The 22,185-nt window shown below is 40.9% G+C and overlaps 1 protein-coding gene across 1 annotated transcript in view; it reads left to right on the forward strand.

The window, feature by feature from the left end:
• Positions 1–2,377: 2,377 nt before the first annotated feature.
• Positions 2,378–22,185, forward strand: part of adarb2 (adenosine deaminase RNA specific B2 (inactive)) — a 225,407-nt gene continuing 205,599 nt past the window's right edge. The window contains exons 1-2 of the mRNA XM_056268772.1: positions 2,378–2,613; positions 5,117–5,205. Of these exons, the coding sequence (XP_056124747.1) occupies positions 2,582–2,613; positions 5,117–5,205 (121 nt within the window). The 5' untranslated portion in view covers positions 2,378–2,581. The remainder of the gene's footprint in view (positions 2,614–5,116; positions 5,206–22,185) is intronic.

A 22,185-nucleotide genomic window follows, 5' to 3' on the forward strand; every position in this document is an offset into this window, starting at 1 on the left:
ATTGATGCCCTCCTGAAAGGAATTGTATGTAGAAGAGCATTTTGATATATTTTAGGGCCACATCACAGATTCCTTGTGAAAAGGCAATTCCAGAATGGAATATTTATTCTGGAATTGCCTTTTCACATCTGTGATATGTAATGTAAAAATATATTTTTTTTTAATTGTCAAAACATAATATGCTCATACAGCCCGTTCTCATCCCAAGGCGTCATACATGTGACGCTTTTGATATTTCGTCGAAATCTTACGCACATGGCATCCTTTAGCATCAATATGAGACGCAGATCCCAAGGCGTCATAACCGTACCCTACCCCAGACCTAAACCTATACCCATAACAGTGCGTGTTATATTGACGCTAAAGGATGCCATGTGCGTAAGATTTCAATGAAATGTCATATGGCGTCACCTATATGACGCCAAAGGATGAGAATGTGTTGGCTCTTGATATAGTTTAACAGTGATCATTTCTCCATTAAAGTATTGGTTTTGGCCGTTTCTTTTAAATGTATTTTCAATCTATACTACATCTATATTTTGACCATGATATTTAAATTCAAGTCCCCCTGTGGTGAAAATTAAGCTTTTAAATGTTGTTTGTATGTCTATGTGGTGTTTTTAATATGCTTTAAGATGAACTATGTGCAAATCCATATGTCAACACCTTTGCTAAGTATTTTCTCCTTAAAACTATGAAACAGTGAAAAAAAGACGGTATCAAAAACAATCGCTGGTGTTTCTGACGTCAAAAACAACCTTATGAACCTTTTGACTTATGAATTTGCACATGGTTTGTCTTAAAGCATATTAAAAACACCACATAGACATACAAACAACATTAAAAGCTTGATTTTCACCACAGGGGAATTTAAGTCCTACTTAACTTAAAAAAAAAAAAAACTTTTCAAATGTATGCTGACATATACTTCTATTTCATAAATTTTTAGCATATACTTGAAACATTTTTTTAATGTCTATACATATTTAAAGGTCCAGTGTGTGATTTTTAGCGACATCTAGCGGTTCGGTTGCGAGTTTACACTTCAGCCCATCGCTCACCCCTCCCTTTAGAAGAAGCTACGGTGGCTAAAACGGGACAAACATCGTCATCTGAGACAGCAGAGAATAGCCAGCGTAAACCAAGTTTCTGTACCACAGTCCATTATAAACCACATCATGGATAAAGTTTCAGGTGAGGATCAAGGGTCTTAATAATATAATGATAGTAATCAGCTGATTGTCTCACGAACGTAACCAGCACAGTCTCCCCACATAGCAAACCCATAATACAGCGAGGGAGAAGAACCACATGAAACTATGCAACTATATATTTTTTCTAACAGGGTAGTAAAAGTTTAGCTGGCTAATATGAGCTGTTACTGTGGCTGAGCTGGTTAAAGCGTAAAGCCTTGTTTAAACCTGACGCGTCCGCATGAGCCCAAAGGTGCGTGCGGCAAAAATGACGTGATTGTAACAGCGCGTGCGCCTCCGCATCCCCTAGACACACTTACTACACACACAATAGGCTTTTTTTCTCTGATTTTGGAAACTCGATCGACTTAAAATGCTTCCAAGATCGACGGGTTGGTGATTCCTGTAACTGTTTTACGGTCAATGACAAGAGTAGCCTACTAATCAGCTGTCTCACGAACTTGACCAGCACATTTATCCCCACATAGCAAAGCCATAACACAGCGAGGGAGAAGAATTAAGTTACATGAAACAATCCAACTACATATTTACACCACTGACAAGGGAAAAGTCACTACTCACGGTGTTTATGAGTAGCTTCTTCTAGCTTCCTGCGGCTTCTCTTTCAAGGTAGTGATGAAACGCGCTCTGTAGCGCTGTGTGTTCGCGTTCGGCTACTGTAGAAACATGACGTCACCATATGGCGACCTTCATAGAAGGGGATTCCCGCACCTATGTAGATATAAATGCCTCATTCTAAGGTAATAAAAACATTACTGTTTATTAAGTAAGTTCTTTATACACCACTGAACAGATAGTTATGGATGTCATATTGCATTTCTGTTAATAAATACTCAAAAATGTTACACACTGCACCTTTAAAATTTATTTAAAAGTGTTGATCAAAATGGTTAATATAATGAAGCATTGTTAGCTTAGCAACATGCTAACACTAAACTATCAATAGTAATTGCTGAAGCTATTTGCTTGTTTGTCTGGTGTGCGTGTTTGCCGTCTATGTGCTCCAGATCTGTCATATTATATTGGTTTGATGTTGTCTTGGTAGGCAGTACAAAGCTAGGTTGCACTCTAGCATTCTGGAACATGGCAGTACGTTGTAAATCTGCTGTTGTTCAGTGAGGAGTCTTTCACTGTGTGTTCATTTTTTTTTCTCTCCAGGCTTCATTGTGAAGGACTGGAGAAGATGGACACAGCTTTTAATCACAGATCGGTGAGACTGCAGGAACACAGACTCATTATCAAGAAGCCCCTGTGTCCACCGAGACCAGATCAATCCTTCCACCTCCAGAACCCAAGAGGATTCGGCAAACACCCCTCCTAATCCCTCCTCTAACTCAGTGCCAGGACCAGCCGAGGCCCTTAAACTAATGAGGTGCTGTGGAGACACCCTCACGGTCAGGTGCAGAAATGTACACTAAATCAAAGACCAGGTAGATGATGGACATCAACAAATTGGTTTCCTTTACAAATTGATCAGTGTTTTGGAAAGCAGTTGGTGAGTGCATTTGCAGAAATAGACTGACCCAACATGTTTATTTGAGTGGCGTGCGGTCCATAGAAGCAGTGAATGCTCTGCATACCCAAACCATTCGTGGACTTGCTAATTAACATTAACACTATAAATTACTCTAAATACTCTTGTGTGAGGTGTACCATAAAGCTTACACGATAAAATGTTGGCAATATGCAGAGGTGGGTAGTAACGAAGTACATTTACTTCGTTACATTTACTTGAGTATTTTTTTGGAAAATTTGTACTTTTAAGAGTAGATTTAATTGTGGGTACTTTTACTTTAACTCGAGTAGATTTCTAATGAAAAAACTGTACTTTTACTTCGTTACGTTTGGCGACGTTCCTCTCGTTACTTTATTTCAATGCAATATGTTGTTAAAAGCGTAGTTTATTCTAAGCGCGCGCTCTCTCTTTTTTCTGGGCATGAGCGATGCTCAATTCACAAATGAATCACTCTTTTGAGTCGATTCTGTTCAAAGACTTCATCAAACAAGTTGGGCAGATCTGTCTAAATCGGTTCGCGAATCAGTTTGAATGATCTGTTCAGTTTCCTGCACGCACTGAATCGTCTCGGAGTCGTAACAGGAAGATTTAAGAACATCAAGAGCGTTGTATGAAGTGGCGGTCTACAGTACAGTCTAGAAAGTAAATCTGCAAATGCATCATATTTTTTGCCAGCGATGAAGATCTTTATTAGTTGAACATCTTCGTATGTTAGCTACTTCGTAAGCTGTCTGTGAATGAATTATTCCACACGACGATACATTTGATTTCATTCAGGTAATACATTTTACAACCAAACAGATTATTACGCCATATCGCACTACTACAAAATATGACATTACCCTTTTTTTCGGACATATACATTACTTTATACATTAAATAAGCTATCATCGTCCAGTTTATGAATGTGTGTACTGTACACAGTGTACACACACAATGAGTGTGTATTGCGCAGTGGCGTGCGAACTCGACTTGAAAACGAATGCCTTTGCCTGCCTTATGTGACTCAGTTAACCAGTTTAAAGATGCTTTCATAAATATAGCCTACATTTAAATTCATTTTGGAGAACAGACAGAAGAAGATCAGTGCATTTGATCATTGTTTATGTTGGGCATGACATGACTGCGAGCACATATGCAGAGTTTTAACACTTTCTAATCTGTCAATGGTTCCCATCCCTTGAATGCAAAACTTCATAGAGTCACTTTATTCCGACATTGTCTAATAATCCAAATGGAGTTGTATAAGTTACTATACTATTATACAAACCAAAGGACAGGCAATAAAAAATATCTAAATAATATCATGTTACATATACAGTATATATATATATATATATATATATATATATAGGCCTATGTGTTCCAAAGTAACTAGTAACTAACTACTTGAGTAGTTTTTTCATTGGATACTTTTCTACTCTTACTCAAGTAACTTTTAAGATTATTACTTTTACTTTTACTTTGAGTAAATATTTCTATAAGTACTTGTACTTTTACTTGAGTACAGTTTTTGGATACTCTACCCACCTCTGGCAATATGTTACTCTCCGTCATTTATTTATGTGTCAAACGACTTTAAATCTGCCACTCACTGATAGTTCCGGGTAAGCGGATGCTGCGTACGCTCTGTTTTATGGATCGTCGTCACTGTTCCGCATTCTCATTGGTTTGCTGGCTTGTGGGGATCACTTGCCCATGAGGAAAAAGAGAATCAAATTCCATTTGATTCCAAACAGGTTTACCTTTTTCTGCATAATCTTAAATTTACATTCAGTAGTCTAACATTTGAAGTGGATCAAAACAGTTCAACAAAGTGCCGGTGTAAACAGGAAACGGATTGACATGTGATGGGTGGCTGACGAATCAGAGCGTGAGCCTCCGCGTCATCGTTTCTAAAGTCCTCCGTTTTGTCCCGTCTTCACTAAAACACCCTCCGGAGATTCAAAACGCAAAACGGAGCTGCGGCGTTTCTAAACTTCTCCGTTTTAGGTCTTCGTTTTTTCCGTTTTAGTCTGGACGGGAGGTGTAAACGTAGCAAAAGGTCTCCGTTTTTATACGAAAACGCAGTAGTGTGGACGGGGCCTAAGAATGGGTATTGTTCAAAATTCATGTATAACTTTGATGAAAGGTTTTGATCCACTTCAAATGTTGACTACTGTATATTCTGCAAATGAATCTGGGATAGTGACATCCTTCAGCCTATTCTAAGACAACAGACATAACCCTAACAATAGAATACACTTGCAAAAACATAAAAAAAAAAAAAAAAAAACTTGAGGACAGTTGAACAACTTGAATGTTTTAATGTGTCAGTCTTGAAGGCAGTCAGCGTGGGTCTAAGTAAGGTTTTGTGTTTAATTGCTCCCCGGTGATCACTCTACAGGGTGCATTCACTTGAGTCTCGAAGGGAAGGCGAGACTGTAGGCATTTCCTGGCTTGATGGCATGATGTATCACAGTACGTTTCAACCAGGTAAATCTTCACCTTTCTTACTGAGGTTATAGCAACTCTGATGACACTTGATTAAACTCCTAAAATGATTAAAAGCATAAATAGTCTTGGCTTTGTGACATTTCTTTTCAAACTCCAGCAATCTGAGCGTACAGAGAGTCAAGCGTGATTAATTAAAACGTGTGGCTCTCACTGTCGAGGGATTAATTTTCGTGATTTAACTGTGTGAATAGGTTTTGTGACTGTGTGAAAGTAATGTTTCAACAGCACACCCATTTAGTGAAGCCTCGGTTAACGTCAGGTTGTTTGTCATTAAGTCCACCCTTGTTTTCCATCATGCATAATAACATGAATGTAGGCTCTGTTCAAAAACTAGTGAGCTGCCTTGAATTGCATAAGAGTACAAAAAGTATGCATGAATATTGGACAAAATAATCAATTTTGTAATTAGTAGTATTATTATGTTGTGTATATGTTATTGTAAGGTGTCTTCAATTATATTCACTACATTAATACATCAATTCTACAAAAAAGCAACAATTTATTAACATTGGCATAAGAATACATAACCATCAAGTGGACACTAAATTACCATAAGGTTAAAGAGATAGTTCACCCAAAAATTTTAATTATGTCATTTATTTACTTTCCCTCATATCATTCTAAACCCGTCAGACTTTTGTTCATCTCCGGAACATAAATGAAGATATTTTAATGAAATCCTGAGAGATTTCTGTCCCTCCGTTGACAGATAAGCAACTAGCACTTTGACGCTTCAAAAAGTTCATAAAATGATTTTAAAACTAATCCATTTGAATCGAGCAGTTTAGTCCAAATTTTCTGAAGAGACTTAATTGCTTTCCATGATGAACAGATTTAATTTAGGCTTTTATTCACAAATAAATATTGATCAGCGAACATAAACAGAAGCTCAACCAAACCTGCCTGACACATGAAAACAAACCTCTTGCTGAAGCTCAAACGTGATGCGTAACACGAGAATGAACCTCATTGGTTCTTGCTGAAGTTCAAACGTGATGCGTAACACGAGAATGAACCTCATTGGTTCTTGCTGAAGCTCAAACGTGATGCGTAACACGAGAATGAACCTCATTGGTTCTTGCTGAAGCTCAAACGTGATGCGTAACACGAGAATGAACCTCATTGGTTCTTGCTGAAGCTCTAACGTGATGCGTAACACGAGAATGAACCTCATTGGTTCTTGCTGAAGCTCAAACGTGATGCGTAACACAAGAATGAACCACATTGGTTCTTGCTGAAGCTCAAACGTGATGCGTAACATGAGAATGAACCAGATTGGTTCTTGCTGAAGCTCAAACGTGATGCGTAACATGAGAATGAACCACATTGGTTCTTGCTGAAGCTCAAACGTGATGCGTAACACAAGAATGAACCTCATTGGTTCTTGCTGAAGCTCAAACGTGATGCGTAACATGAGAATGAACCAGATTGGTTCTTGCTGAAGCTCAAACGTGATGCGTAACACAAGAATGAACCACATTGGTTCTTGCTGAAGCTCAAACGTGATGCGTAACATGAGAATGAACCAGATTGGTTCTTGCTGAAGCTCAAACGTGATGCGTAACACAAGAATGAACCTCATTGGTTCTTGCTGAAGCTCAAACGTGATGCGTAACATGAGAATGAACCAGATTGGTTCTTGCTGAAGCTCAAACGTGATGCGTAACACAAGAATGAACCAGATTGGTTCTTGCTGAAGCTCAAACGTGATGCGTAACACAAGAATGAACCTCATTGGTTCTTGCTGAAGCTCAAACGTGATGCGTAACATGAGAATGAACCAGATTGGTTCTTGCTGAAGCTCAAACGTGATGCGTAACACAAGAATGAACCAGATTGGTTCTTGCTGAAGCTCTAACGTGATGCGTAACACGAGAATGAACCTCATTGGTTCTTGCTGAAGCTCAAACGTGATGCGTAACACAAGAATGAACCACATTGGTTCTTGCTGAAGCTCAAACGTGATGCGTAACATGAGAATGAACCAGATTGGTTCTTGCTGAAGCTCAAACGTGATGCGTAACATGAGAATGAACCACATTGGTTCTTGCTGAAGCTCAAACGTGATGCGTAACACAAGAATGAACCTCATTGGTTCTTGCTGAAGCTCAAACGTGATGCGTAACATGAGAATGAACCAGATTGGTTCTTGCTGAAGCTCAAACGTGATGCGTAACACAAGAATGAACCACATTGGTTCTTGCTGAAGCTCAAACGTGATGCGTAACATGAGAATGAACCAGATTGGTTCTTGCTGAAGCTCAAACGTGATGCGTAACACAAGAATGAACCTCATTGGTTCTTGCTGAAGCTCAAACGTGATGCGTAACATGAGAATGAACCAGATTGGTTCTTGCTGAAGCTCAAACGTGATGCGTAACACAAGAATGAACCAGATTGGTTCTTGCTGAAGCTCAAACGTGATGCGTAACACAAGAATGAACCTCATTGGTTCTTGCTGAAGCTCAAACGTGATGCGTAACATGAGAATGAACCAGATTGGTTCTTGCTGAAGCTCAAACGTGATGCGTAACACAAGAATGAACCTCATTGGTTCTTGCTGAAGCTCAAACGTGCTGCGTAACACAAGAATCAACCTCATTGGTTCTTGCTGAAGCTCAAACGTGATGCGTAACACAAGAATGAACCTCATTGGTTCTTGCTGAAGCTCAAACGTGATGCGTAACATGAGAATGAACCTCATTGGTTCTTGCTGAAGCTCAAACGTGATGCGTAACACGAGAATGAACCTCATTGGTTCTTGCTGAAGCTTAAACGTGATGCGTAACACGAGAATGAACCTCATTGGTTCTTGCTGAAGCTCAAACGTGATGCGTAACACAAGAATGAACCTCATTGGTTCTTGCTGAAGCTCAAACGTGATGCGTAACACAAGAATGAACCTCATTGGTTCTTGCTGAAGCTCAAACGTGATGCGTAACACAAGAATGAACCTCATTGGTTCTTGCTGAAGCTCAAACGTGATGCGTAACATGAGAATGAACCACATTGGTTCTTGCTGAAGCTCAAACGTGATGCGTAACACGAGAATGAACCTCATTGGTTCTTGCTGAAGCTCAAACGTGATGCGTAACATGAGAATGAACCTCATTGGTTCTTGCTGAAGCTCAAACGTGATGCGTAACATGAGAATGAACCTCATTGGTTCTTGCTGAAGCTCAAACGTGATGCGTAACACGAGAATGAACCTCATTGGTTCTTGCTGAAGCTCAAACGTGATGCGTAACACGAGAATGAACCTCATTGGTTCTTGCTGAAGCTCAAACGTGATGCGTAACATGAGAATAAACCTCATTGGTTCTTGCTGAAGCTCAAACGTGATGCGTAACACGAGAATGAACCTCATTGGTTCTTGCTGAAGCTCTAACGTGATGCGTAACATGAGAATGAACCTCATTGGTTCTTGCTGAAGCTCAAACGTGATGCGTAACATGAGAATGAACCAGATTGGTTCTTGCTGAAGCTCAAACGTGATGCGTAACACAAGAATGAACCTCATTGGTTCTTGCTGAAGCTCAAACGTGATGCGTAACACAAGAATGAACCACATTGGTTCTTGCTGAAGCTCAAACGTGATGCGTAACACAAGAATGAACCTCATTGGTTCTTGCTGAAGCTCAAACGTGATGCGTAACACAAGAATGAACCACATTGGTTCTTGCTGAAGCTCAAACGTGATGCGTAACACAAGAATGAACCTCATTGGTTCTTGCTGAAGCTCAAACGTGATGCGTAACACAAGAATGAACCTCATTGGTTCTTGCTGAAGCTCAAACGTGATGCGTAACATGAGAATGAACCACATTGGTTCTTGCTGAAGCTCAAACGTGATGCGTAACACGAGAATGAACCTCATTGGTTCTTGCTGAAGCTCAAACGTGATGCGTAACATGAGAATGAACCACATTGGTTCTTGCTGAAGCTCAAACGTGATGCGTAACACAAGAATGAACCACATTGGTTCTTGCTGAAGCTCAAACGTGATGCGTAACATGAGAATGAACCACATTGGTTCTTGCTGAAGCTCAAACGTGATGCGTAACACGAGAATGAACCTCATTGGTTCTTGCTGAAGCTCAAACGTGATGCGTAACACAAGAATGAACCACATTGGTTCTTGCTGAAGCTCAAACGTGATGCGTAACATGAGAATGAACCTCATTGGTTCTTGCTGAAGCTCAAACGTGATGCGTAACATGAGAATGAACCACATTGGTTCTTGCTGAAGCTCAAACGTGATGCGTAACACAAGAATGAACCTCATTGGTTCTTGCTGAAGCTCAAACGTGATGCGTAACACAAGAATGAACCTCATTGGTTCTTGCTGAAGCTCAAACGTGATGCGTAACACAAGAATGAACCATATTGGTTCTTGCTGAAGCTCAAACGTGATGCGTAACACAAGAATGAACCTCATTGGTTCTTGCTGAAGCTCAAACGTGATGCGTAACACAAGAATGAACCTCATTGGTACTTGCTGAAGCTCAAACGTGATGCGTAACACAAGAATGAACCTCATTGGTTCTTGCTGAAGCTCAAACGTGATGCGTAACACAAGAATGAACCACATTTGTTCTTGCTGAAGCTCAAACGTGATGCGTAACATGATAATGAACCTCATTGGTTCTTGCTGAAGCTCAAACGTGATGCGTAACATAAGAATGAACCACATTGGTTCTTGCTGAAGCTCAAACGTGATGCGTAACACAAGAATGAACCTCATTGGTTCTTGCTGAAGCTCAAACGTGATGCGTAACACAAGAATGAACCTCATTGGTTCTTGCTGAAGCTCAAACGTGCTGCCTAACACGAGAATGAACCTCATTGGTTCTTGCTGAAGTTCAAACGTGATGCGTAACACAAGAATGAACCACATTGGTTCTTGCTGAAGCTCAAATGTGATGCGTAACATGAGAATGAACCTCATTGGTTCTTGCTGAAGTTTAAACGTGATGCTTAACACAAGAATGAACCACATTGGTTCTTGCTGAAGCTCAAACGTGATGCGTAACACGAGAATGAACCACATTGGTTCTTGCTGAAGCTCAAACGTGCTGCCTAACACGAGAATGAACCTCATTGGTTCTTGCTGAAGCTCAAACGTGATGCGTAACACGAGAATGAACCTCATTGGTTCTTGCTGAAGCTCAAACGTGATGCGTAACACGAGAATGAACCTCATTGGTTCTTGCTGAAGCTCAAACGTGCTGCCTAACACGAGAATGAACCTCATTGGTTCTTGCTGAAGCTCAAATGCCAGCTTGCTGCAATTAATTCTGAGATGGCCTTTTCAATGAGACACAAAAACTGTCAAAGGACGTTACCCTTTCAAAAGGCACACAACTGTACCTTATTTAGACCTAAATGGTGGATATTAATAGTTAAATTGTATATAAATAACATTCGCCCCAGTGACAACTTTTGTAGCGTTTTTATTTATTTATTTTTCTCTGAGAGTGTTAAAATGTAGTGCAAATAGGATAATTACATTTGTTACAGACCTGCAGTATCTCTGAAAGTATTTTTGGTCTTTATTTGGCTTTATTTAATCTAAAGAGTGTTAAAAATAACATCTGTTTCTCTAAGAGCTCCGAGACGAGATTTAGCGCCATTCTTGCGAGACATCTCAAGCTGCTGCTATCAGTAGAAATCGCTGGAGAACTGTTAAGTTTTGATAGAATGATTACAGTTTCTGCAGTTTCCATAGCTGCCAAGATTTCCAGCACTTCAGATTTGAGACGATACAACATTTGTTAAACCTTTCCTTGAACATGAAAGTACAACTACATTTGACATGTTATCTTTGCTACACTATAATTATTTGCGAAGTTGTTCAGGTTTATGCCAACACAGTCCAATGTGAGGTGGTCTTACTCTTGGCAGACTTGTGGAATATCACTGTTTGCGGACAGAAGCTCAAGGTACTCGGAATAAAAATATAATTTATTTTGTTACTCACCATAAGAACCATCATTAATCCTATGGTGAAACGTCTACCGCATGATATATTGCATTTCTGAAGGAAAGTTTACCTTTCAAGAAAGACGGATGTTGAATTTAGCCTCATACATTTAATAATAACCTTTCCTTAGGATCGTATAAATCTTTTTGGCGGGAAGGGAAATGTACATTCAAGCAGAAGTTGCATGTATTCCAGGAATAGAAGATTACCAGTCAACGTTATGATGTCCCATATGTATAATCTGACTGTTGATGCACGCTCTAGAATTGCTTCAGAGTTAAGCTTTGGTGAGTTTTGCTGAGTGTAGTTCCTTCCTGATGCAAGTTATCATAACTTTTCAGAGAAACTTTTTGCTTGAGGAATAACTCGCTTCTGTTTGATTGCAGCAGCAAATGTCATTTTGGATGATGCAGCACAATAACTTTGCATGTTAATTTAGAAAGCCTGGGATTTTTTTTATGTCTCTGCAATATGAAGACAACCCATCAAAGTAATTCTAATCACTGACAGAGGCCAGGGGAATAATTAGTTTGCGTGTGTGTGTGGTTGTCCTTGTACTGTAGGTTTTCACACCGCATTTCTTCTCTGTCCTCAAAAGTCTTAAGCAAAGCTGATTAAAGAGTGAGAAAATGATTATTATTCATAGTGAACGGTTTTGAAGTTCTCACATTTATTAAAAAAAAAAAGAAAATTCTGTTTCTCTGTGATCTCAGAACCTGATTGAGACATATGTAGAAGTTCAAAACAAATGTAACGGATGTTCCTGATTATTGTGAATGATTTATTGCATGTTATTCCAAAAACATGTTTGTCTATTAATGTATTAAAGTTATTTCATAGGGGACATTTTTCTTCAACTGATACATATTTTTAAACTGCATGCATTTTGCAGAAGAACATTGTTTTTCATTGTGCTTCATTTTCAAAGTGTACCTTTATTTTTTTATTTTAATTAAATTCTATACATTTAACGGATTGTAAATGTAACCGGCCAAATTCTGACCACTGTTACGATCTACGTTGTGTTGCTTAATTGAGAGAAGACACAGGACACTAGAACTGCTGCTGACGGAGGGTTTATTATCATGGAGCATGTACAGTAGATGGGACTGGATGGATTAAAGAGAGAATACAGCAATGAGAAATGTTTTCTCTGTGATTTTATCACCTCTCCTCAGCGTGCTCAAAGCAGTCTCAACAAACATCACAATGATAATAACATATCAAATACAATGGATGAAAACATGTCACAAACATTAAGTGCAAAATGAATTGTCACAACCATTTATCTAAGCATACAATTTAATCTCTTGCAGCTCATTTTAAATCAATCTTGAATTAGAAAAGAAACAAATTGATACAAAATGAATACATTGGAAAATTGAACAGATATAAACCATACCTGGATGGATTAAAGAGAGAATACAGCAATGAGAAATGTTTTCTCCGTGACTGTATCACCTGCACAGATTAAAGGCCAGTTAATTAATCTGTTAAAATCACCACGTTCTGTTGACCCAGGGAACGAGGGTTACATACATAACCGAGACGTTCCCTTTCGTTGTCACTCCGAGTTCTGTCGGATGACGACGAATGGGGATGCCACCTTCTCGGCTGTCTTCCAGTGCCCTGCGTAAATCTGAGATCGATGTCGTGAGACTAGCACGGACGAAGGACTCCTATTTAGCACAGGAATACCAAGGTACACATCCCAAGCTTAGAGGAAATATGCAATTACTGCCAACCCAGAGGGGGGGGGGGGGGGGGGGGGGGGACTTAGAGAATACACATATGACCCGGAGGGATGCATATGGAGAACACTGGGGTGTCCAGCCGCAGGTGGAATATTTGAACCCCAGGGGTGGCAAGGTGGCTTGCCAAGGGAAAGACACATGCTCAGAGAGGCTTACAGTGGAAATACACATGTGGGGGTAGCTCAGAGGAGGGACCATGCACACGGGAGGCACCTAGCCGACGCACAGGCAAAAGACACTGGCGCCAACGTCAGAAGTGCTGGAGGAACTCAGGGCTTGTGAGGCTCACCTGAGGAGAATATCGCACGTATCCAGTCCGTGGAGTGGAATGGCGAGCAAGCGAAGACACCTGAGCGGGTCCGGTACTAGCTGGTTGAAGCGAGTACATGAGAGGACACTGGCTCCACTCGGAGATTGTAGAATCTGGCGAATGTGTTGGGTGTCGCCCAGGCTGCAGCTCTGCAGATGTCTGTTAGCGAGGCGCCATGCGCTAGAGCCCAAGAGGATGCCACACTCCGGGTGGAGTGGGCAGTCACACCAAGGGGGCATGGTCGACCTTGCTGCTGGTAAGCCAAAGCAATGGCGTCCACTATCCAGTGAGACAGCCTTTGCTTGGAGAGAGACTTTCCCTTCAGCTTCCCACCATAACAGACAAAAAGGTGGTCTGAGGTCCTGAAACACTGCGTTCTGTCTATATAGGCTGCCTCGACAACCTTCGTGAAGGTGCTAGGAGACAGGGCTAGCCCGAATGGGAGAACGGCGTACTGATATGCGCGTCCCCTGACAGCAAACCGTAGTAACAGTCTGAGTTGAAGAGAACGGATACATAAGAGTAGACGTCCTTCAGGTCGATCGCTGCAAACCAATCCGGTGGGCGCACACATCCGAAAATGCGTTTGGCCAGGAGCATCTTGAACGGCAGCCTGTGAAGCGAGCGGTTCAGATGAGCAGGTACAGGATTGGTCATAACCCACCGGATTTCTCCGGGACAATAAGATAGGGGCAGTAAAATCCGGACCTCAATTCGGCTGGAGGGACAGTCTCGATCGTACCCTTCGCCAGTAGGGTAGCAACCTCCGCTTTCATGATAGGGGCATAGCCACCGACCATAGTGGAGGAGACTCCCCTAAAGCAGGGAGGAGACCGTGCGAACTGAATCGCATAGCCGAGCCTGATGGTTCGTGCGACCCAGTGGCACAGGTTGGGAAGCTCTAGCCAGGCTCCCAAGGACTGTGCCAACGGGGTCACGCGAACCACAGACGTCACCTCGGTGGTGCAGCGAAGCGGAATGACCGGCCCAGGCAAGGGTGGCATAGCGGCCCGGCGCGGAGGCACGGTCATTAGCCGCGTCCTGACAGAGGAGGCCAGGGAAGGACCAGCGTTCCACGGGGGCCTGCTCTGCCAGGGGTCTGGCGGCAGAGGGGGATGAGAGTGGTACGGCCCGGGGGCGGCACACACTGTCATCCGAGCTCTGGGACAGAAGGGGATAAGAGTGGCGAGGCTTGTAAGCGGTGCGCACTGTCATCCGCGCCCTCTGGGGGCTCAGAGATGGGATGCAGCTCTTTGGAGAAGAGGTTCTCCCCCGGCCCTCCACCGGGGGAAGGAGTGGCCCTGCAACCACTTCCTGAAAGAACTGCAACCCACGTCTGAGCTGCCCGTAACGGGAGCGCCGCATTGCCTGGCGTTCAGTGGGGCTGCGGGGCTGGTACGGCCAGGGGCGCCTCCATGAGCCATGACCTCCATGACCTCTTCATGCACGTCCGGGCAGAAACGATTTGGGTCGCCTCCCCCAAAAACCGATCATCAGCCTTAAGTGCTCGGGACATGGCAGATGGTTCCACACAAGCCCGATACTCGCAGCGGCCCGGGAAAGCATAGCTGTCAACTCTGGATCAGACTCGTTATGCTAGCACACCCGAGGATGGCAGCACAGACGAGCCATCATCTCCAGAGGACTCCAGCTCACCTTGTGATGCAGCGATATACATGATTTCATCAGCGGGGGGACCGAATGAGACGGCGAACTCACTCGGGACCACGTGGGTTGCAATGTGAAAGACGGGGTGTGGACCGAGAACATTTCGTCGGTTTAGTTCCAGACCTGTCGTCTTAGGTCACCCTGGCCACCAGCCGAAGTATTATCTCACGTGGAGAAAATAGCTCAGAGTGTGGATGAGGGGACTCTCGCTCTATTGAGCTCATCGAGTCTCGACCGTTACATTGCGATGGTCACATTCCCGCTGGGAGAAAGTGACACATCCACGAGCGCTGTCTGAACGCGATCGAAGCCCAAACACGAGGAAACAGCGCTCGTGCCCATCAACTGAATCTATCAGAATACCGCACTCAGAATGAAATACACGGGCAGATCGTCTTTAGAAAGACGTGCCGCGTGCACGCTCTTTTTGTGAGAGAAAAGCTCGCAGCAGTGCTGAAGCGCCCAGGGAGAAACACACACGCTGTTCAGTTCAGCAGGCAGGAATATGAAACTCGCTGGAACTCGCCATTACACCAACACCGACTGGAAGCTGCTCGTCTTAAAGATTCTCGAAGATAGTAAGAGAATAGGCTGCAGGAGTGAAGAAAACTTCTTGGCTCCAAAGCGAAAACATATCTGCATATTGCCGGCGTTCTCCTTTTATACCCAAGAGGTAAGGCGGAGATACGCTATGCAAATTCCGCAGACCCATGGCATTTCTTTGCCATTGGCTCGTTTTGTAATACTCAAAGTCGAAAGGCTTTCTAAGCGAAACCCCATTCGTCGTCATCCGACGGAACTCTCAAATCCTATCCATCCATTCATACAACATTTCCTAGGACATTTATAACAGTCTTAACAATAATATTACTGCATATTATGTACTTAATCAAACTTCTGAGAACTTTTATAGGCTTATATTGAAAGAGCACCTCGAACTGTTTGCCTCTCCTCAGCTCAAAGCAGTCTGGGGGCGCGAACGGTAATGGCGTCACGACGACAGTACAAATACATCATACAACTCCTTTTCCAAATTGACACTAATGATGTTCAAAACAAAATGATAGCGTTTTCTTAGACAAATTAGTATAAAGTAAATAAATAAAAATCGACAGGAAGGATCATTAGTGAAATACATTCATCCACATTGTGAATAATAACATCTGCCACATAAACATACTTCATCAGAAAAAATTGAAATTACCCATTAAACATGAAATATGCAACCATTTAAGACATTTCTCCTTACATAGAACCTTTTTGGCATAAAGGGTTCTTTAAAATTGAGTCAAGAACCCCAGGGTTCTGTTTAGAACATTTTTTTCCTAAGAGTGTAGATTGAGTTGCTTATGAGAATTTAAAATTAAGTTTGATTTAAGTGAACATGAAATGGTTTTCGCAACCTATTTCACTTGCATGATCAATACTCATTTTGGCATACACATATTTGAAATTCATAGCAATTGGGTTTATAGTATCCTGTTAAGAGAGCACATGTTTTATGTAAGTTAGCTAATTTATCTATCCGTTTGAGATTTTTTTACTCTAGGCTGCATGCGTCAGATATAACACTGATATATATATTGATATATATGATATATATCAATACACTGCTACATCTGAGATATGGTGATGAAGCTTCCAGAAGATTTAAAATCATAACTACGGCAAGAACTGATGTCTGAAAAGAACCGCTCACCTGTTCATTTAGTCTTGCACGTCTCACTCTCAACTGTGTATCTGACCTGATTTTTTCGTATAGTTACATGATTTTGCTATTTTAAATGACATTTCTAACACAATACTGTCATTACTTCAGAATGACTGACATTTTTTTGCTAGCGGTTTGATCTTTTTGCTATTATTTTTATCTGACATCTCTCTGCCTCCCAGGCAGGTCTGTCTACATTTGTCGATGACGGAAGGCAAACGGGACGTCTTACTCCTGTGTTATCTCGCATCGGCCCAACTGCCCACGTCGTCGGTTTAATTTACCGAGGGTTGAGGAAGTAAAGCCTCAGACGGTGTCAGCCCTCTGTGGTCTTTCACAGGACAAAAGATGAGGCTTCGAGCGCAGGCCATGCGGCTTAACTTGTGGGATTTATACAATAGCCTTTCTTTCATTTGTTCCTAAATCTAAGGCTAGCTTTGACAGACAGACAAGCTTTGTTCTGTGTCTTCAGTCCTGTTTAGAGCTAACACACCCCTTGAGATGATTAGGAAATCTTTTCCCATGCCCCTACATGACATCCTTGTCACATTTGTACTTTTAACATAGTCCTAAATAAGATTTGGTACAGACGTTCATTAAAAACATCATCACATCATTCATGTTTTAATGCTAAATTGCAAATGATATTGTTCACATTAATTATGCTAGCTGCAATCGTAGCAGACTAAGTTGTCATCTGCCAAAAGCACCAGTCTGAGGGGTCCACATGAATTCTAAATGTTTACTACTACCATCTGCTGTTCATATGGAGAAATATGAGTTTTCTTCCCTTCTTATGAAACGGGGTATATCCAGCAAAAACATAAGGTAACCCTATCACTCTTCCTTTCCTCTCTCCTGTAACCATTTGTATTGTGGCTATAGATGATATATCATTTTACTGCATTTAATCAGCCTGAACGGCTCTAATGTGATCGTTAACACTCACTTAGAAAACACCCCGTCTCATCTTATTATCCTCCTTTAACATAATAAAGGATACTTAACTCTTCACTTTGAAGCCGTTTTGGAGCCATTTCTATTTGTTGTTGCTAAGGATACCCTGTCACCATGGCAGTAAAATCATCTCTGATACTAATATCACTGCGTTTTCTGCCTGAAGTAGACCGTAGGGAAAAGAAAGCTAGCCGAGGAGAATATCTTGGTCCACATTCTGTGGGTGGTTAAAGAATTCTTTATCTTTTATTACGCAGGGCACCCGGTCAGAAATGACAATGTTCTTATATTATGGAAGTCAGAAAGGCAGTCCTATCAATATAAAGTGACTGATTCAGAAAAATAATCTTTATTAGTTCGCCGACAAATAAAAAAGTATCCCTTAATTTACTCACCCTCAAGCCATCCTAAATGTATATGACTTTCTTCATTCAGCCAACCACAATCAGAGTTATATCCTGGCTATTCCAAGCTTTATAATGGCATTGAATAGTGCCCGAGTTTTTGAAGCTCAAAAAAGCGCCTCCATCCATCATAAGAGTAATCCATACGACTCCAGTGTGTTATTAAATGCATTCTGAAGCAAAGCGATGGGTTTTTGTCAGAAAAATATCCACATTTAACTCTTTTTAAACTATAATCATTGGTTTGCGCAACGGCCGTATGCGCGTTCACGAGAGAGTCGTGTTCCGGCGGAAGGGTGACCTCTGACCCGACGTAGGCGTAGCGTAAGCTTATAATTGATGAACACGGAAGCGCAGAGGACAGAGGAAAACAAAACAAATTAGAAGTCGAAAACGAGAAGTTTTAAAGAAACTTCGATATAAGAGAAAAGGAGCTGTTTCAGAGGTCACCCATCCGCCAGAACTCGTCTCGCGCATACGGCCGTTGCCGGAGGTCAGTGAAACGCTCGAACGCTAGTGTATATTTGGAGGCGACGAGGCCAGTGTCCTGGAGTACCGGACTTTCAGTGGCCTCTAGCTAAAGCTCTGACACTTGGACACAGGTCACTGCAGATGTAAAATTGATGTAGACAGATAAACAGCACAGAAATGAGTGACATAATCTGCTCCTGGTCCCATTGAACACCTAACTGCAGCTTTGATGTTCTATATTAGTTGTATACACATTGTTCATTCTTGCAACTGCAACTTTATTTCTCATATTTGTGATGTCATTTCTTGTTATTTGGACATTAATTATATCTTGCAATTGCAAGAGGGGGCCTCCAAGGACTGCATTTGGTTCTGTCAGTTTGTTTAAAAACCATTATGCACTGAATTGAATACATATTTGCTTTTGCACTTTTGCAATTTTAAGATTCAAGGTGAAGTGATTTTGGCAACACTTTTTTAAAGTGTCCGAATTACATAAGTTACATGTATTACCAGCCCGTTCTCATCCCAAGGCGTCATACATGTGACGCTTTGGACATTTCGTCGAAATCTTACGCACATGGCATCGTTTAGCGTGAATATGAGACGCAGATCCCAAGGCGTCATAACCGTACCCTACCCCAGACCTAAACCTACCCATAACAGTGCGTGTTATATTGACGCTAAAGGATGTCATGTGCGTAAGATTTCACGAAATGTCATATGGCGTCACCTATATGACGCCAAAGGATGAGAATGTGTTGGTATTACTGTAGTACTGTAGTAATTACTGTAGAAATAACAGTGTTACTGTAGTTATAACAGTAAATTATGCACAGTAAACCAAACCTTATTATTAAACCCTAACCCTATAAGTACATGTTGTTAATTAATGTTACTCAATGTACTTAAATGTGTTACAGTGTAACAAAAACACCTTAAGATAAAGTGTAAGCCCGACTTGCATCAACTGTTTTTTTCCTACAAGTTTTTCTTTTTTTAGCTGTGGGGTTCTGACAGTCAAACCTTCCCTGCAACCTATTTATGATTTGATTATAGGCCATTCAGTGTTCACACCAGAGAAAAAGAGAGAGAAGGAGTTTGCATTGTAATCGGTCTTGTAATCAGTGACAGGTGAAAGGAACTGCATTGGAGCAGCAATCACATGTTGCGAATCATTGGTGGTGCATTCAAATGCGGTTATTATGGAGAATTTCTTTTAACGTAATGTGCCGTTTCTTCAACTAACTTTTTTGATATTGTGGACCTTAATTAAACTCATTTAAAACACTTTTTACACTAGTTTTTGTCATTGTCTGTGTGACAATGTCTGACAATGTGCATTTTTTTATAATGCATATACATTTTCTTTTGATCCACCATTTCCAGTTAAACACAAATCATTATTTTTTATATGGTGGAAAGAAACATTTTGTGCCAAAATTGCATTTCTTGCTAAAGCTAATTTTATAGCTATCTTAAATACAATAAATTAAATAACATTTTTCACACTTTTTGCTTAATTTTAACATTACAGTATGAGTGGAAATGATGCACAGTTTTTTTTTTAAAGGAAATTAGACAAAATCTGTTTGTAAAAAAACCCCAGGGACATTAAAGTGCCTGAAGTTGAAGGAATACCCAATTAGATCTACTCCACTATAATTTTAACTCTTTTAAAGCAATTTATTTTGCATTTATTTTCTTCTTTTTTTCTTTCACAATCCAAACAAGGTAGTTTTATAAGAATCCTTATTTAAAAGCCTTGCGTTTAACATTAAAAGAACAGTTTTGACATGCTAAAGACATAAGTTATGCCTGAGTAAATCTGAAAGCGTCATCCAAGCAGAAAATGAGAAAACGTTTTATAGTTTCACAAATCGTACAAATGAAACAACAATGCAGGCCATCTGTTGCCGGCATCAAATCAGTCCGAGAACACAATGACCTTTTCTGATGTCACAGGCAGCATATGCTGGACTGCAGAGCCCTTCATAAGCGTGTGTGCATTCTGCCAACTTAATAAACAACAGAATTATTACAATACAGTGCTAAATACTGCGGTTGTATTCCTGAGGATTTACACTCCAGGACAACATATGGCACAATCAGTGTACTTAAAATGAGTAAGACATTGAAAAAAAGGGCAAACAAACAAATACAGTGACTGTAATTTTGTTTTTCAAATCCACCCATGAATGCAATCTGCAGCTACCTTGCATGCTTTCCCCCCTCTTAGTAAATCCAGGGAATTTTTTTTTTCCCTGCTTAAGTCCTGTGGAGTGTCAGGCAGGATATTGGTGAAGTGGCTTAAAACCTTGTGCTTACGTTTCTCTCCAAACTTGTCGAGCAGCTTCAGATGTAGTCGTGCTCGGAGGAAGTGGTCTGAGGGATTACTGTCGGGCCGTAAAAGAGGCAATTAATCGCAGTCTCGGAAATACTGTGATATACAGTGGAACTTCAAGGACTTGTAGAGTCTTTTCATAAGATGATCCAGTATTCTCTAATTTGTGCCAAATGGGCAGAGGAAGAGAGATGGAAAAACTTTTTAAATGTGTTTGTGCTAAAGATATGTGACTAATTGAAATATGCTGGGCCATGCCATCTATAAGCTTGTGAAAATGATCTACAGTGTAGTATCAAACATTTTACTGAGCTTCATGAACTGCCAGGAGACAAATGATTGTGAGTTGAATGAGATGAAAACATACAGCACGAACATTATAGTTTTGCCACTAACTGTAGCTGTATGACGTGTCTGTTCTGTTGGGGTTTCCATTCGCCTGTGTTCCAAATCATTAGTTAATTAATCCCACACCTGTTTCTGTTCGACCAATTATCTCCCTGGTAATTAAACCCTGCGTTATGTTCAGGTCATCGTCTGATAATGTTTATGGTATAGTGGTTGTGTTTGGTTTATCTCCTGTGTTTCTCCAGTGTGGATTATTAAAGATTTTGTGTTTGGACACGCCATATACTGTTTAAAATCAATGTCTCAGTATACATAATAAAGATTTGGAATAATAGCAGATGTTGTATGGACTTTTACAAAGATTTTTTTTCAGACGGCTTTGGTTGAATGGAAAACCAATCCGATCTCATGGTATATTCCTACACACTCTAAAACTGCTGGGTTGTTTTAACCCAACTTTGGGTCAAATATGGACAAACCCAAATGTTGGGTTAAAAATGCAATTAAAAAATTTAACCCAATAGCTGGGTTTGTACATATTTGACCTAAAGTTGGGTTAAAACAACCCAGCATTTTTAGAGTGTAACTATTTTACATTTTTGCCAATTGGTGGCAATTGACAGGTATATGTTTAGGACCTTCATGCTTACTTTTTTTCACAATATCACATCGTACGAATTCATAAAATATCACCACCTTGTAAAATAGTTACATTTCCCTGTGAGATTGGGTTGAGAAAACAGCAGCTTGAACATTCTGCTAAACATCTCCTGTTGTGTTATTTTGGTAGCTTATCCCTTGACGCAGGAGAGATTCAAACCTGTAACTTTGTGAGCATGCAGCTCTTACACGTGTATTACCCACTGTGCCACATCATCTCTGACAGCACAGAATTTCTATCAGAAACATTTGCACTGTACCTGACAGAAAGCACTAGAAAGGCACAGACAAACACAAATGCAGTTGTACAGCTCACCTTCACCAGCGCGGGTTGGTGTGATTGGAACTG

Source organism: Rhinichthys klamathensis, unplaced genomic scaffold (assembly GCF_029890125.1).
Source record: "Rhinichthys klamathensis goyatoka isolate OS25496 unplaced genomic scaffold, OSU_Roscu_1.1 h1tg000276l_1, whole genome shotgun sequence".
Lineage (NCBI taxonomy): Eukaryota > Metazoa > Chordata > Actinopteri > Cypriniformes > Leuciscidae > Rhinichthys > Rhinichthys klamathensis.